The sequence below is a fragment of the Gopherus flavomarginatus genome, chromosome 19 (genome assembly GCF_025201925.1).
Source record: "Gopherus flavomarginatus isolate rGopFla2 chromosome 19, rGopFla2.mat.asm, whole genome shotgun sequence".
Classification (NCBI taxonomy): domain Eukaryota; kingdom Metazoa; phylum Chordata; order Testudines; family Testudinidae; genus Gopherus; species Gopherus flavomarginatus.
This window is the reverse complement of record NC_066635.1, coordinates 25,005,808-25,021,696: the sequence shown is the minus strand read 5'-3', so window position 1 is coordinate 25,021,696 and position 15,889 is coordinate 25,005,808. Positions and strand designations below refer to the sequence as shown.

At 55.7% G+C, this 15,889-nt stretch overlaps 2 protein-coding genes across 3 annotated transcripts in view; one reads left to right on the top strand and one right to left on the bottom strand.

The window, feature by feature from the left end:
* SERPINF2 (serpin family F member 2) overlaps nucleotides 1-15,889 on the top strand; it is a 52,769-nt gene that overhangs the window by 3,329 nt on the left and 33,551 nt on the right. The window lies entirely within an intron of this gene.
* Nucleotides 11,714-15,889, bottom strand: part of LOC127037570 (protein ABHD15-like) — a 48,808-nt gene continuing 44,632 nt past the window's right edge. Inside the window, exons 2-3 of one of the 2 annotated variants that reach the window (XM_050929472.1) lie at nucleotides 13,635-13,987; nucleotides 11,714-13,200 (exon numbers count right to left, since the gene is read on the bottom strand). In XM_050929472.1, the coding sequence (XP_050785429.1) occupies nucleotides 12,681-13,200; nucleotides 13,635-13,987 (873 nt within the window). In that variant the 3' untranslated portion in view covers nucleotides 11,714-12,680. Of the gene's footprint in view, nucleotides 13,201-13,634; nucleotides 13,988-15,889 lie in introns of those variants that run through there. The other variant, XR_007770393.1, reaches the window with a different exon arrangement.

Here is a 15,889-nt window from a genome sequence, read left to right as displayed (position 1 = left end):
AGCAACCTGTGGCTTTAAGAGCTCGTGCTAATGACAGAATGATTCCGAGAAGTACTTACAACTGGGCCACCAATCAGATGTAGATTTTCTCTGAAACGCACCAATCACAGCCAGCAAATGGGCTTGTCTAAAGAAACTCATCTGAACCCAATGACTTGGCAATACCAGAGCCTGGTGCATGATGAGTGAACAAGTTGTTTAAAGGGCCAGGGACTTGGCTCCAGAAGCTTCAGGGAGTGGCTCTGTCTTGGAAAACAAGGGCAGGAGACCAGAAGCAGCTCCTACCACACTTCTAGGGGTTCGGGAAGGGTATAGAGATTAATGTGTGAGGAACAAATCCAATTTCTGCTGAATAGAGGATTGAGACCCGAGGGGAGTAGAGGACTCACCATCTGACCCACCATCACATGGACTAGAGCTACTTCTTTAATGCTGAAGCTTTGTGGCAGTCCGCTTAGTTTGGCTCATTTCTGTTTGGCTGGGGATTGGGGGAAGGAGGATCCAACTCCACTTATCACAGAATCATAGAATATCATGGTTGGAAGGGACCTCAGGAGTCCAACCCCCTGCTCAAAGCAGGACCAATCCCCAACTAAATCACTTCAAGACAGATTCCACTTTTCCTCTCCTCAGGCTTGTTCCTAAGAATAATGCCTAGCTCTTCCCTAGGGCTTGTCATCCTTAAAGCTGAAAGATCTTTATACCAAGATCAATATCATCATCATAAGGCCAACATGCCCTTCAGCCTGGGAGGGTTGCAGCTGGCTGCACAAAGAGTCCCTCTGCAAGGGTGTGATGCATCCCTGCCTCTGGAGGGGCACCCTAGTCCAGAAGAGAAGTATGCTGCTTTTTGCCCTGCAGCCCCAGGGACTAGAGCCTGTAGGGCTGCCATGCTCCCTCTTCCCAAGGGGTTCCCACTTTTCACCCTCATAGAATTGGTTTATTTCTGTACCTAGTTTTTTGTCTCAAACAAGAGGTGATCTTGCTAATCAGAGTCTTTCTGGGGAGGGACTCTGGACCTGTTTCCCTCCCATGCTGCTGGCTGGCGCATTAGGCACCCACATCAGGCTGTCTCACACTCATCACTTCACCCACAGTTCTCAGCACTTCACTCAATCAGGCACAAATGAGGATGAGAGGGAGTGAAGAGCTGTGAGCCTGGCTGCTTCCCCTCTCCATGCTGCAGATAGGAGAGAAAAAGCACAGCAGAGGCTTGGGACAAAACAGTCTGCTGCAAAGGACACTGTGAAACCTACTGCAGAGGTCCTATTTCAGACCAGAGCCTGGAACAAGCTGGCATTTGTCCCCATTATCCATATCTGCTTTGCACCAGTGTCCACAGAACCCCCCCAGATTGAGGTCTCTGGTGTGCTGGTGCTACACAGGCACACGCCCCTTTGTCCATGGCATTAGATGCAGCAGATACTGACCAGCAGAGGCCATCGGGCTCCCTCATACTGTAACTACTCAGGAACACTGGCCCTGCACAGAATAAGACCAATAAGGCCTCTTGCCCTGCTGGGCCCTCCTAGCCAGACACAGCCCCTGAAATGCCCTGAGTGCTTTTCCAGAAGCATGGCTCTTCCCCACTCCACAAGGCTGGCTCCTCGCCAGGCAGGGGGCCCACTGGTCTCCTTTAGCCCACAGATCCCGCAGGGCAAGTTTCCCTTCCTTTGTCTGTTCATTCTGTGGCACATTCCAGTTTGTGGAGGAAGACAAGAAGCAGGACTGAGGCACACTTACTCTCCCCTACATCCTGCTTGCTGTTGGTGATGCTGCGGGCAGTCAGTGCTGAGATGCTCCCCACTGCAGTGCGGGAGGAGAGGCTCCTAGACCTCCCAGAGGGTTGGGAGAGAGGGGCTGGGAGTTATGTTGGGCTGCCACCCCCTCGTTGTTCCCTCCTGGCTTTGGGCCGGTGCTGGCTGTGCGCCATGGTGCCACCCCAGCAGCTGTAGCTGGGGTGGGGCAGCAGGGGCGCCCACAGGGCGCTGCCCCTTTAAGAAAGTTTCCTGCCCTTAGCCCAGTAACAGCTGATTGATGTAAAGTGGGGGCCTCGGGGGACGAATCAGCTGTTGCCACATCCCGCCCACGTGACTCCCACACGCTCCGGAGACGCCGGAGCTGAGGCAGAGCCATGTGCGCGTCTCTGATGGCACCCAGGCGTTCTCTTAAAAGGGCCACCGCTGGCTGTGCGAGTGGGGCCCATGTCCTGTTCCTGCTGACAGCTGGGATCCAGCCCACCCACTGCCTAGGCAGGGGCCAGGAGCAAGGCACTTGGGGAGTGAATGCACCGCCCTGGGAGGGGAGCAGGGCCTTAGCCATCTTGGGCTGTGACCTCCTAGCACCAACAAGCAGAGGAGGGGCCGGTGTGCATAGCCCAATGTACCGGGGACAAGCTCTAGCAATTCCCCTGAGCCCTGTGAATGTGTCAGATAAGACCTTAGCCTCTGATTTCATAATAAAGCTGTCAGCACAGATGCTTTTGTGACTGTATGGTTTGGGCATGAATACAAGTTCACATCAGGCAGTGCAGTGCCATTTTGTATCTTCAAGCAGCTTTCTGAGTGGAGAACTTAGCTGTTACAATTAAGGATGAATTTGGTTAGTGTTAATGTTACCGTAGGTGACAGTAGTATTAATAACAGCATTGTTAGAACATGCCAGTGCCCGTGTAAGGTCACAGTTACTTCAAAGACTTCATGGTGAGAATATCTAACATGATTCTTCAGACAAAGACAACCCTGAAGTAGCTACAACAGAGCAATATAGCAAGCAGCTAGAACAGAAGTAATCCTAGGACAAGAGTGTCAAACAGTTACCACTATTAAGTGAAAGAGAATGTTAGATGTCAGGCACAGTGGTAGGTAGCCACTGCACCCTTCACACCAGCACCATGCGCAGTCTAGGATAACAGGTCTTGCTCTAAAGTGTATTAGCTAGCACATTTTAACTAACCCCATTTAAAATGCAACTTGGCACTTAGAATTAGAGTGACCCGATAGCAAGTGTGAAAAATCAGGATGGGGTGGGGGTAATTGGTGTCTATATTGAAAGACAAAACCCTGGATATCGGGACATCTGGTCATCCTACTTAGACTAGATGGGGCAAGTCATCTTTCAAAACGTTAGCTGTTTGTAGTCAGTTAGCCATCTAGTGGGGCGCCAGCCAGCTAAGGGAGCTCATGCACTGGCAAGAACACAGCAACTATCCCTACAAAAACAAACACCAGGAGCTGCTAACAGGCACTGGGTGCGGGATCCAGCTCAGTGGCTGAATACCCTGCAGGGGGAACTGTTTTGAGAACTAGATGCACCACTGGGATCAGAAAGCTATTGAAGGTTCAGAAACAGGAGTGACTGTCAGGTGCACAGGACCAACTCCCATCCATGGCTGCATCTATCTGTGGCAATTGGTTTTACAGGGGAGTCGCATCTTACACAGGGGTTAGGTTCTGAAGTCAGCATGTAAGGCGAAAATTGCCTCTAGTCAAATGCTCATTGAGTGGAATGGTGGGCGCAATCGCCCGCACTGCAGGTACAGTATTTAAATTGTTGTTTTTCTCTTTTTGTTTTGCCAAATGTGTATAGTTAAAATCACGTAAGTTAAATGTGCCTATCATGCAGCTCCACTGTAGTTGTGATGATGTTTTATCAGCATTTGATTTTCCAATTCAAAAAGGGACACTGTAACAGCTGCCCCTTGGCTTAGCAGACACTGGCTCCTGCCATGTGGCAGCATGTTGACCCTTTGTAACCCTGATCCATGTCATCTGATTAGGTGTCATTGCTGGGAATCAATCAAACCTTTATACACCAAGACAGTTTTAATGGGAGCTGGACTCCTTGTCTTCTAGTTCTAGCTTCAAATGTATTGGCAGATGCAGCTGAGCACCCAACACTGATTTTCCTTCTGAAGCAACTAATCTCACCTGTGACTGGGCTGCAGCGCCAACGAACTGCCTGGCAGCTGTCTGTTAGGAGCTCAGAATTCATTGGCAGCAGCACCCTGCTGCTGTCTGAGCTCATAAAGGGCAAGATGACAAGGCAGAACCCAGTGTGTCTAGCAAGGGGTAAAGCAGCAGATTTTAAATGACTCATCATTGCTCTTCTTCCCAGGGAATGGGGCTGTGTGGGAAGCTCCGGGTAACTGGGGGTCTACATCAGCTCCAAAGGAAGGCTGGGTCCCATGCAGGGGAATTTTAACATGGGAGTGAATTCCCCTATTCCCCAGGAGCAGAGTGAAACCCTTCACCCCATTCTCTCCTACCATCCCTGGGAGAAACACAGCTCTGTTTGCTTGTTCCTTTCCATTAGCACTTACTCCATTACACAGTATCTCTGACGGAGGCTCTTACAGCTCAGGCAAGACTGGGATGGGAGCCATCCAGCAAACTGAGCCATGAGCCTATCCTACAAGAATGTCAGCTATTTGGCTACGCCCTTCCTGCAATGCGTGGGCTGTGATGGCTAATGTCTCCAGGGGGGTGCCAGACAGCAAGTACACCTGGCCTGTGGTCTTGCTCCCCAGAAAGCGACTGAGCAATCAGGGAGGGCCACACTGCACCAGGAAGCTGGGCTGCAGGCAGCAGCCCACCAGGGCACTGGGACCTCAGCAGGGAGGAGGGTGTCCAGGGAGCCCTTTTCCAAGAAGGAAACATCGTGTACGTACTTTCTCTAGTTTTATACTAATTCTGCTGGCTCAGGCATGATGCGATGACCTCGCCTGGGCAGCACAAGGGCCTCTGGCTGCCAAGGCCCTGGGGGGAGGCATCACCAAACCAGGTCTCCTTTGCACATATGTAGATGCTTGTTCGATCTCAGAGTCGTTGTGACTCAGAGACCCAGTGAGATGGGAGCATCTGCAAACCCTACCCCCAATATCAACCCTGTAAACCAGAATTACCCCTGCAGCAGGAGCCAAGAGCAGTCCACAGCATACCAAAAAAACCAACCATGCAGCCATCTGGCAAGCACCAGCCCTTCCCAGGCCCAGCTCCTGACGTTTGTAAGGCATTTAATTGATTCTATCCCTCAACTAGAGACTAGTCTGAACTGGAACAATGGGTCCAACTCAGGACATTTAGAGTCAGACCAGCCCAGGTCTAAGGTTTGTGACTTGGGTATTAACACTGATGAAGTTGCCAACTGGAGACTGAGCCAGTTCCCGCTTTGCTCAGTCTGTAGCTCTTAGAACAGACTCCTGGAGGGTGCCTGGATCTCTCCGGCAGGTGAGCAAGTAGAGAGCTGTGAGAGACTCTAGCAGGACAGCTCTCTGCTCAGGGGGACAGAGTGACCCTGCTATGACATTAGGAAAAAGTTCCTAACTGTCAGGGTAGTTAAACACTGGAATAGATTGCCTAGGGAAGTTGTGGAATCTCCATCTCTGGAGATATTTAAGAGTAGGTTAGATAAATGTCTATTAGGGATGGTCTAGACAGTATTTGGTCCTGCCATGAGGGCAGGGGACTGGACTCGATGACCTCTCGAGGTCCCTTCCAGTCCTAGAGTCTATGAGTCTATGACTCTGCTCATGTGCTTTGATTTCCCCAGTCCCCTCACAGAGGCCTAGTCCAGCATTTATCTCAGATTTGTTCCTCTGCAAGTTCTAACTGGGATGCAGCGTGTTCAAGGGGCTATGTCTGAACTTGGAGCTGGTGGTGTGATTTCCAGCACAAGGAGAGATGCACATTGTCCTGGGGTGCTGTACTCACCACTGGGGTGTCTCCTTGTAGCCGCACCTGGGGATTCGCTCAGCCAGTCTGATGCCCTTCCTGCGGGAACTCACTCTATCTCAGGATTGACAGCTCCCTCTTTGTGGCTTGGCTCTCAGGCCAGGTTACTGTACTTTTCCCTCTTGGGAGGAGGGAGGGAGTACGTACCAAGTGTCTCTGTACTATCTGTCCCGGACAGCCTTCCAATTCACTACCCCTCAATGGTGCCTGGTAGGGGAATCCACACCTTGCTGCTGTTTTCCTGGACTGCTTCCTACACTGCCTCCATCAGGTTCCTTCCCCACCTCCAGGTACACCCTGTTCCTGCCCAGATGAGCTTCATCCTTTTTAGTCCTCATTGCTCCCTGGCTTCTCCTCCAGATGCTCCCTAGGGAGTCAATTGGCCCACCTGGTCACCTTAATCAGGGCTCAGGTGGGGTGACACCCCATCACACTCATGCTACCTGTCTTGAGCTGCAAATAGAAGTAGACTGTAGCTGTGGCAGGGCCAACAGCAGGAGGGCCTAGCTGCCTTTAGCTATGCTTAGTGTCTCAGACAGGACAGCTGGCCCCTCCCACCACTGGCACTACTGCATCTACATTTAGTGCACTAGCTTGATGCCAGCTAGCATGGATCTGTCTCCCTGAGCTGTGAATCACACACCCCCAGCTCCCAATGCAGCCATACCCACAGTCAGACCCAGAGTCTCTGCTCCTGCTCCGAGCTGAACTGCTGGCCTAGTTCTTTCTGAGTTTCCTGGCTGGGGAATTTCCATTGGATGGCAGCTGCCCATTCAACCTTCCTTTGAAAATCCCATGTTTGTGACTCCACCTGTAGCCCTCTCCATGGTCATAGTTTCTCTGTCCAGAAGGGACCGTGCTGGGCAGTGTGGATGCCAAGACAGGCAGCAACCATTGTGGGCAGCCCTGGGAGTCCTACCCCTGGACAGCATTGTGCACACTGTGGCACGCTCCATGGGTGACACAGCAGGAGGACTTCCAGACCAGCTCAGTGTTAGCGCAGCTGCTAGGGGTTGGCACTTCAGGGCAATGCCCTGGAAGGGATGCGGGGTCCAGAGTTACCAGTGCTGTGTCCGTGGGGGAGGCACGGGCTTCTCTGACCTCCTGCTCTGACTTTCAGGGCTAGAGTCACACCCTGCTCATCCAAGAGGGGAAGAGGCAAAGTCTGCTCTGGTACCCGAAGGGTGGTGGCATGGGGAATGCAGGCAAGTGGAGGAACAGGGCAGGAGGTGACTCTTACGACTTGCCTCCCAATCTCATTACAGGGCTTAAACGGCAGCAATCTGAGCTGGGATTAGGTCTGGTGGACAGGGTGGGATGCTCGTTTGTTAAAATAATCACTCCTCAAACCACCTATTCTCAGGGCCTGGAGTCTTCCCTGGCCTCTCTGCCCAGGCCTGCAGAGGAGCAATTCCCCTGAGTCACGCCTGCACAGAGCCTTCTCCGGAAGAGAACTCACCTGTGCCAGGTCAGCTCTGTGGGGTCCACATTTCCCCTCTGCCTGCTGCTGGGACCCCTTTAAGGCTGGATGCCTCATCAGCTTGGATTGCCGGATTTCAGCTGACAGCCTGAGGCTGCTTTGACGTCATTCTGACCTCAGCAGAGCCTGCCAGCTGATTGCAGTTCCCTGTCACTCCAGCAGTAGGGCCCGAAATAACAGCAGCCTTGCCATGTATAGACACCCTGCCCGGAGCAGCAGCCCCAGCTTTACGTAACTCACATTTACTGCTGTGCGTTCCCCCAGCACTGGTTCCTGCTGTGCCTGCTAGCCATGCCTGCCCCCACAGGCACCTTCGCCATCCAAACTGCGCACCTGGTCCAGGCCTGTGGCCTGCCACCACCCCACAGCCGCACATGCCACCCATACCCACTGCCCCACAGCCGCATACGCCATCCAAACTGCGCACCTGGTCCAGGCCCGTGGCCTGCCACCACCCCACAGCCGCACGTGCCATCTCTACCCACAGCCATACATGCCATTCCAACCCGCCACCCCACAGCTGCATGTGCCATCTCTACCCGCCACCCCACAGCCGCATACGCCATCCAAACTGCACGCCTGGTCCAGGCCTGTGGCCTGCCACAACCCCACAGCCGCACGTGCCATCTCTACCCACAGCACACATGCCATTCCAACCCGCCACCCCACAGCCGCACGTGCCATCCCTACCCGCCACCCCACAGCCGCATACGCCATCCAAACTGCGCGCTTGGTCCAGGCCCGCGGCCTGCCACTGCCCTGCGGCGTCACACACTCTCCCTACCCACTGCCCCACAGCCGCACATGCCATCCATATCCACTGCCCCACAGCCGCACGCGCCATCCCTACCCGCCGCCCCACAGCCACACGTGCCATCCCAACCTGCCGCCCCACAGCCACATGCGCCATCTCTACCCACTGCCCCACAGCTGCACGTGCCATCTCTATCCAATGCCCCACAGCTGCACACACCCTCCCTACCCGCCACCCCACAGCCACATACGCCATCCCTACCTACCGCCCCACACGCCATCCCTACCCACCATCCCACGTGTCATCCCTACCCGCCGCCCCAAAGCCGCACGTGCCATCCCAACCCACTGCCCCACAGCCGCATGTGCCATCTCTACCCACCACCTCACAGCCACACACGCCATCCCAATCCGCCGCCCCAAAGCCGTACGTGCCATCCCTACCTGCCGCGCCACAGCTGCACATGCCATCCCTACCCACTGCCCCACAGCCGCATGCACCATCCCAACCTGCTGCCCCACAGGCCACCCATAACTGCCACCCCACAGCTGCACGTGTTATCTCTACCTGCTGCCCCACAGCCACACACGCCATCCCAATCTGCTGCCCCACAGCCGCAGGCACCATCCCAACCTGCCGCCCCACAGGCCACCCATACCCGCCACCCCACAGCCACATGTGCCACCCTACCTGCTGCCCCACAGCTATGTGCGTTGTCCCCCTGCCTCTCCACCATGAATACTGTCCATACCCAGGTCCACTTGCCACGTGTGCTGTCCATGCTCACACACTGCCACTGGGCATGCCCCCGCTGCCTGTAGCTGGACCCTCTTGCTGCACATGGTAAGTGCAGATCCCCACTCTCGCCCACACCCTCTGAGAGGGTCACCGGCTGGAGTGAGCCGGACCAGTCCTCCTACTCTTTTCCTTTCTGGGCACACATATGACTTACTTATGTCGCCTTCTGCAGCTGGGTCTCCCTTGTTCTCATGCCCCCTGGGAGTGTGTGTGGGGCTTCCTGGATCCTGTCCCCACAGGCACAGGCAAGGTGTTGGGTGCCAAACGCCCCAAGGGACCCGAAGCTGCTGTCTGTCCCTCTTTGAGGCTTTTGGCGCTGTGGTGAATGTATCCCTTTTGTTCAGCATGGTGCCTCGCCTCTCTCTTCTGACCCATGGGGCGCCCTTGGCCTAGGGCTGGTCCCCAGAGGGGCTGGGGGCTGTCCCCAAACACTGCACCATCCCTCCCTCAGGGACTGTCTGGTTAACTGCTGGGCTCTGAGCAACCCTGGAAGTTGCCATGGGAACAGCCCTGTCTGGCCTCCTGTCTGCTCCGAGCCAAAGGTCATTATGGAATCAAGGTCCGTTGCCCGACCTCCGGCCCGGAGTCAGCAGGAAGTTGGTGCCGGGAGAGAGCAGGCGGGGGGCTCCTGCAGTGCCCGCTGGCCAATCACTCCCTCCCAAGAGGGGGGTTGGAGCAGGGGGCTGGGAGTCAGAACTCGAGGCCTGTTACTGCCCCGCCACAGACTCGGTGTGTGACCTCAGGCAAGTCCCCTGACCTCTCTGTGCCTTTGCCCTCTGTATAATGGGGCCGGGGGGAGCATTCGCAGAGCTTGGTTCAGGGAGATTCGCAGCCTCTGTGCGTGAAAACCACAACGCGAGCCTTGCAGTGAGCAACCACGTCCCAGCGCTCAGCTGTCCGCTGGGCAAGGCAGAGCCAGTGCCTCCGCGGGCAGCTCCGGGAGCCACCTGCTGGCCACGTCGGGGCCCCACAAAGGCCCTGTTCTGCCCGAGGGGCAGCCTAGGCAGCAGAGGGCCGGATGGGAGCCCCAAGCTGGGCTGGGCGTTCGCTCGGTGCAGCAGTGCCACATCCTGGGGAGAAGAGACTCCCCTGCCCGAGTTCTTGGGGCCTGGCGGGCTCAGGGGAGTAAACCCCTCCCCAGGGCCCAGCCCCTCTGGCTGAGCTGCCAAGCGCAGCATTTCCTGGTGGCTGAGTCCCAGCTCAGAGTCCCCTGGAGGGTTGGGGGGCAGCAGGGCCAGGGGCAGCCAGGACGGAGCGGGAGGGTGGCCAGTTTTGGTTTGGTGTGTTCCTGGAGGTTTCATCACGTGACATAATCTTTAATTCTTGAAGGCTTCAGGACAATCCTGGAGGGCTGGCAACCCTAGCCACTGTTCCCAGTGACCTCCCTGGCTCCCTGTGGCCCCCTAGCAACCCTCCCCACAACTCCCTACTGTTCCCAGTGACCTCCCTGGCTCCCTACGGCCCCCCCTGCAATGCTCCCCCCAACTCCCCTCTGTTCCCAGTGACCTCCCTGGCTCCCTATGGCCCCCCCTGCAATGCTCCCCCCAACTCCCCTCTGTTCCCAGTGACCTCCCTGGCTCCCTATGGCCCCCCCAGCAACGCTCCCCCTCACTCCTCGCTGTTCCCAGTGACCTCCCTGGCTCCCTATGGCCCTGCAGCAGCCCTCTCCACAGCTGCCTCCTCCACCCATAACAATCCCTCTTCCAGACGCTCTCCTGCAGTAACCCCCCATCCCTCTCCCTCGGCCCTGATCCCGCTAGTGCTGATCCTCACTGGCTGTGGGGGGAGAGTTGCTGGGGTGGGTGGCAGTAAGGGCCAGGGAGGTTACTGGGAACAGTTGGCAGCTGGAATTGTTACATAGTCCATGTTATATCCATATCATAAGCATATTTTCATAAATAATATGGAGTGTAATGCCGCTCGAGGAATTTAAGTGAAGATGAAAAACAAGGCCATCAAGTGGGGCAAAAGGCAGAGCAGTTCATGCCCTGGGCCCCTCACGGCAGTACTGACAGGCTCTAGCAGAGGGCTTGGCGTCTCCAGGCTGGCTTGAGCGCAGTCTGCAGGGGAGTAGGGCTCAGTTACAGGTTGCTTGAGAGCCAGCAGTACAATCCTTGGGATGTGGTAGGGTTTGGGCCGTCACCTCCTGCTCACCAACCTGCTGCCCAGGGCTCCTTGGCACAGCAGTCCCTAGACCTTGTCTACAGCAGCACTGAGGGAGCTGCATTCCCTCAGGAAAGAGGTGAGTATAGTCAAGCCCACAGGCAGCTCAGTCTCACCTAGCTCCCCGTGGGCATGATCATCCCCCCTCAGCACCTGTTCCAGGGCATTGCTCATCCCCCCTCAGCACCCTGCTCCCAGTGGCATCTCCCAGGCTCCTTATCCACCCACTTCATGATGCTCCTGTTCTCACCAGCTCACTGCCCCGTAGTGCACCAGGCTGCATACAGAGGAGTCAGGCACTCCAGCCCATCAAAGAATGGACACGTTTTCCTCTTGCCGCTGGATCTGTGTTATTGGCTCAGGCCTTCCTATACTGGAACACAAGTCCCTTGTCTTCCCGTGACATCCCTTGCCACACGACACACCCAGACAACCTTACCTCTGCCTCCATTGCGATGCTGGTACATGGGAACATGGCAGCCCTGGGTGCAATACTTGGGGAACATGGCATCAGCCAGGTGTTGTGGTGGACTTTTAATGTGCTGGTGTTTGTTAGGAGGAACAAAGTACCCTTGTGGCTTCCCTATGGGGACAGAGCTAAGCTGTCTGGCTGCGATGTGTAGTAAGCATTACCTAAGCTGAGCATTAGTGTGCAGTGGTGTGTGTGTGCGCGCACTTGTGGGTGCATGTGTCTTGAGTGTGCGCACACCTGTGTCTGTAAATGAGTGTCTGCTGATCCCATGAGATGTAGAACAGGAAGGAAGACACCAGTCTTTGAGCTTAAAATAACATTTCAAGCATCCTTTAGTCTTGTCATGTAACATTAATGAAGGATTAGCCTGCACACACCGGCAAGAAGGTACGACTACACGCCAGGGGTGCATTACAGATGAGGACCCAGGAGTGTCTAGCACTGCATCACCCACCTACGTATAGCAGTCCCAGCCTCAGGAAGGGAATCTATGCCAGTTACTGTTTTAGAGCTTTACTGTCCTTATTTTTATATGGAAAAAAAGTAACAGGCCCAAAATGCTGCCCAGGCAGTGACCCTGAGTCACCCCTGATCATTCTGCTGCAGCCCTTGGCCTCCCTCCCACCTCTCAGCTACCATTTGCTTGGACACATGTAAAACCTAGAGATATGTTCACTGCAGCAGGGCCTGTGTCTTTATACGGCTTCCATGAAGCACCAAGCACAAATTCGGGTGCTACAAAATAAATAAGAATCATTCATGCCCCTCTGCTCCATTGCAGCACAGCACCTGGCTGGGCCCCAATCTTCTAGCACTGGGACATCACAGCACCTGGCAACCACCAGCAAAGGCACAAAAACACATCACATTACCATGACCAGGAGCCATCGGCACTGGGACACAAATACCACTTCTGACAGGGCAGCACCTGAGATGCTGACACCCAGCCAGGATGCAGCACCTTTGTCACGCTGCTGTTATCATCTAACATGATCCGTTTGTTCACTGAAATACTATGTTCTTGTTCTGAACCGTCCCTTGGACAGTGTGAATTGGGGTGACCGCACCGGGCCCTGTGCTTCGGGAGGCCCCACAGGCCAGTGCGATTGGCCGGTGTGGTCGGTCCTGGAAGAGATGAACCTCGTCACTTCTGGCCCGGGTCCTGCACCACCCTAGGGATGGCCCAGTTCTTGTTACAAAGAGTCACAGTTCCAAGCATACACGGGGGCTCTCGGGAACGTTCACCAGATCATCCTCCAGGTGCCGAGTGAAGACCAGCTGTCAGCGGGTGTAGGAGCGCTGCCAGCGGTAAATGTCAGGGCTATTGTGGGGGCAGCAGGACTCCTGCCTGCAGCCACTTCTGCCCTGGGTGACCTTCAGCACCGGCCTGTCCCCTCTCTTCTTGGCCTGGCCCCTCAGTTTATCCTCTGTGAGGAGGAAATCCACAGTGGTGTGGAAGAACTGCAGCAGCACCTCATGGCTCCAGAAGGCACCACACAGGCTATCCTTGAAGAAGCCACAGTGTCCGCCTCCCTGAGTGAGCACTAGGAAGAAGTAGGGGTTTGTCTCAAACAGCTCAAAGGGCAGAGTGTCCCTGGGGACCCCACACACAGGGTCGTCCTGGCTGCAGATGCACAGCACTGGTACTGCCACCTCATCCACATCCCGTAGGGAGTCGTTCCTCTCCCAGTACAAGTCCCAGGTCTGGGACTGGCAGAACAAGACCTCCTCCAGCTCCCTCAGTGACTGGCCCTCAAAGAAACGATCCAGGGGCAGAACCTCCCCTAGCACCGTGGCAAACCTGGCGGAGACAGACACTGGTAGAGCCCAAGCAGGAGAATGAGGAGGGGGGACAGCTCCCTGTGCTGGGGAAGTTCATTGATGGAGCATGGGGCAGCTCAGGGCTGAATGGACCATCTCACCATGGCTCTATCTGGGACAGAAAAGGCCGTCTCCCATCATCCACCTCCCCCAAGGCTCTGCACGTTGTGCTGAGAAGCACTCTCACTAACCAGGACTGCTCCAGCTACAGCTTAGGGTCACCAGCTCTGTCTCCTACCTGCTGATCCCACAGGATCTCATGTGGGTCCAGGAGACAAGGGCAAAGTCACTGGGATCCCTCAGAGCACTGCAAAGCTGCACTCAAGGCATGGTGGAGCTGGGAGGCTGTGGCTCATTGCTTCACTACATGCTGTCCATCTCCGCCCCAGACAGACCCACAGATGAGTCACTTACCGGCTGAGCCACACCTTCTGGGACATGAGCAAGAGTTGCTGCCATAGCCAGGGGCACCCAGCTTCAAACCAGCCCCGAGGGTGAAAGATGGGGGAGATGCAGCCAGCAGCTGTCAGATGGCTAGAGGAACCACATTCTCCCAGGTAGGAGAACAGGAGCCCTGCCCCAGTGCTCTCCCCCACTGCAAAGAGCAGGGCCCCTGGGCACCGGGAACAGATGTACTGGATGGCTTCTCGCAGGTCAGCAGGATCGCCATATGGCTGCAGTGTGGTGGTGCTTAGGGGGCAGCCATTCTGACCACGGCGGTTAAAGACAACAGGACGGTAGCCATGAAGGAGCGCCACGTGACACAGCTAGAACCAGACAAGAGTCACTGTGAGCTTACTGCGAACAACAGGGAAGGGCAGCCTGTCTACCTCGAGGGCCCCACCCCCAGCCTGCTCCACCAGCTGGTAGGTTAGGGCAGAGCCGTCCCTTGGGTAGTGCAAATCGGGGTGACTGCTCCGGGCCCCATGCTTTGGGGGCCCCCGTGGACCGGTGCGATTGGCTGGCGCGGTCAGTCCCGGAAGAGACAAATCCATCATTTCTGCCCCCCCCCCCCCCCCCCCGCTCAGGGACAGCCCTGGGTTAGGGGCTCAGACACAGGAGAAACCTCCGATCACACCTGGAATCCAGGTCAGGATTCTTTGCTGTGGCCATTATCTACGGCTTTATAAATGGTCCTTTGACAGGACCCAGGCAATGGGTCTTAGAAGCCTGTTCCTCTGCTCAGTGCCGTGGTATCACTGCCTGGAACGTTTGCCTCATTCTTCCTTTCCTCAGTGTCCTGATCCCTGGCCAAGCTGCCTTGGTCCCTGTCTCCTGGCCTCGGGCACCACATTCAGGCCGAGGTTTGCAGATATGCTCACTAATGTGGGCATCCAACCAGAGACACCTGGGCTGATTCCCAGTGTGCTGAGGACCCACTGAAGTCAGGGGGAGCCGCAGGCTCTCACGGGGGCTGGTTGGAAGCTGAGGCACCCAAATGAGTGAGCACGTTGAGCAGCTGGTGCCTTTCATCTCCGCGTCAGCCCCGCCACCCCCACCTCAGTCATGTGCCCATCTCTGGCCCTCTCCCACTGGGATAAATCCATCGGTTAATGGGGTGAAGCCAACAGTCTCGGGGGAGTCATCCACAGCCCCCTTCTTGCTGCAGCACAGCCCCAAACAGCACTGACCATTCAGCTTTCCAACACACTGTCCACTCACCTCTACGTCCATGAGCCCTGCCCCTCACCCTCCCTGCAAGAGGGAGGATTCTGCCCCAGATGGTCAGGTGGGTTGGCTGCATTTTCCACGCACAATGGCATTTTGTTATTTTCTGCCCATGCTTCCCATCTCCCTAGCTCCTTTTGTTTGCAACTCCTCCCAATTCAGCATCATTGGAAAATTTCACTGGCATCTTCTTTACCCCTTATCAGTAGGCACCACCTGGGGGCGGGGTTCAGATACCAATAATCATGAATGAAGCTGTTAAAGAATATCAGCACTAGGTGGTGTGGGGGGGCAAGGGCACCCAGAAGTGACACATGGACCCAGCACATGCACCATGCTGCAGTCAGGGCCATGCAGCACTAGGTGTGGGTGCCACTGGCGGGGGCAACCTGGACTCGGTTGCATCGAGCAGCAAAGGGAGTACAAGGCTCCCCATTTTCTGACCCGAGACTGCAGTTTGCTGGGGAGCTCTCTGGCTGGTACTGACTGTGTTGTTCTAACTGCACTCAGAGCTGCTGGCCGGCCGTAGCGAGGTGGTGCTAAGGCTCATTTCTGGTAAGGTGAAGAGACGTTTAAGGAAGCCCAGAAAGACCCAAGTCTCCCAGCCCAGAGCCCAAGAGAATCCACTGTCTTCTCTGTAGATTCAGCTTGTTAGCGGCTGCAGCAAAGCCAAAGGGCAAATGGAGTCAGTGGGCTTGTGGGAGGATGGAGGATAGATCTCAGCACTAAATCAGTTGTTAGCAGCGATCGCTAGGGGACCCCTTCAGTGCTGGGCAAGGAACACACTGCTGGGGTTTATACACAGCCTCGGTTAGACAGCCTCTGCCCCAGGCACTGGGCAGCTGGGAAACAGACTGGAGCTCCATGCAGCTGCCTGATAGGAACAGCCTGTCCTCCCTGGTGTGTGGCGGGGTGGGGGAGGAGGGGTTGTGCAGCAATTCCCTAAATACCATACACCCTTCCAAATCCTGTGTGACCCCCATGTTCTCCAGCCAGGCACA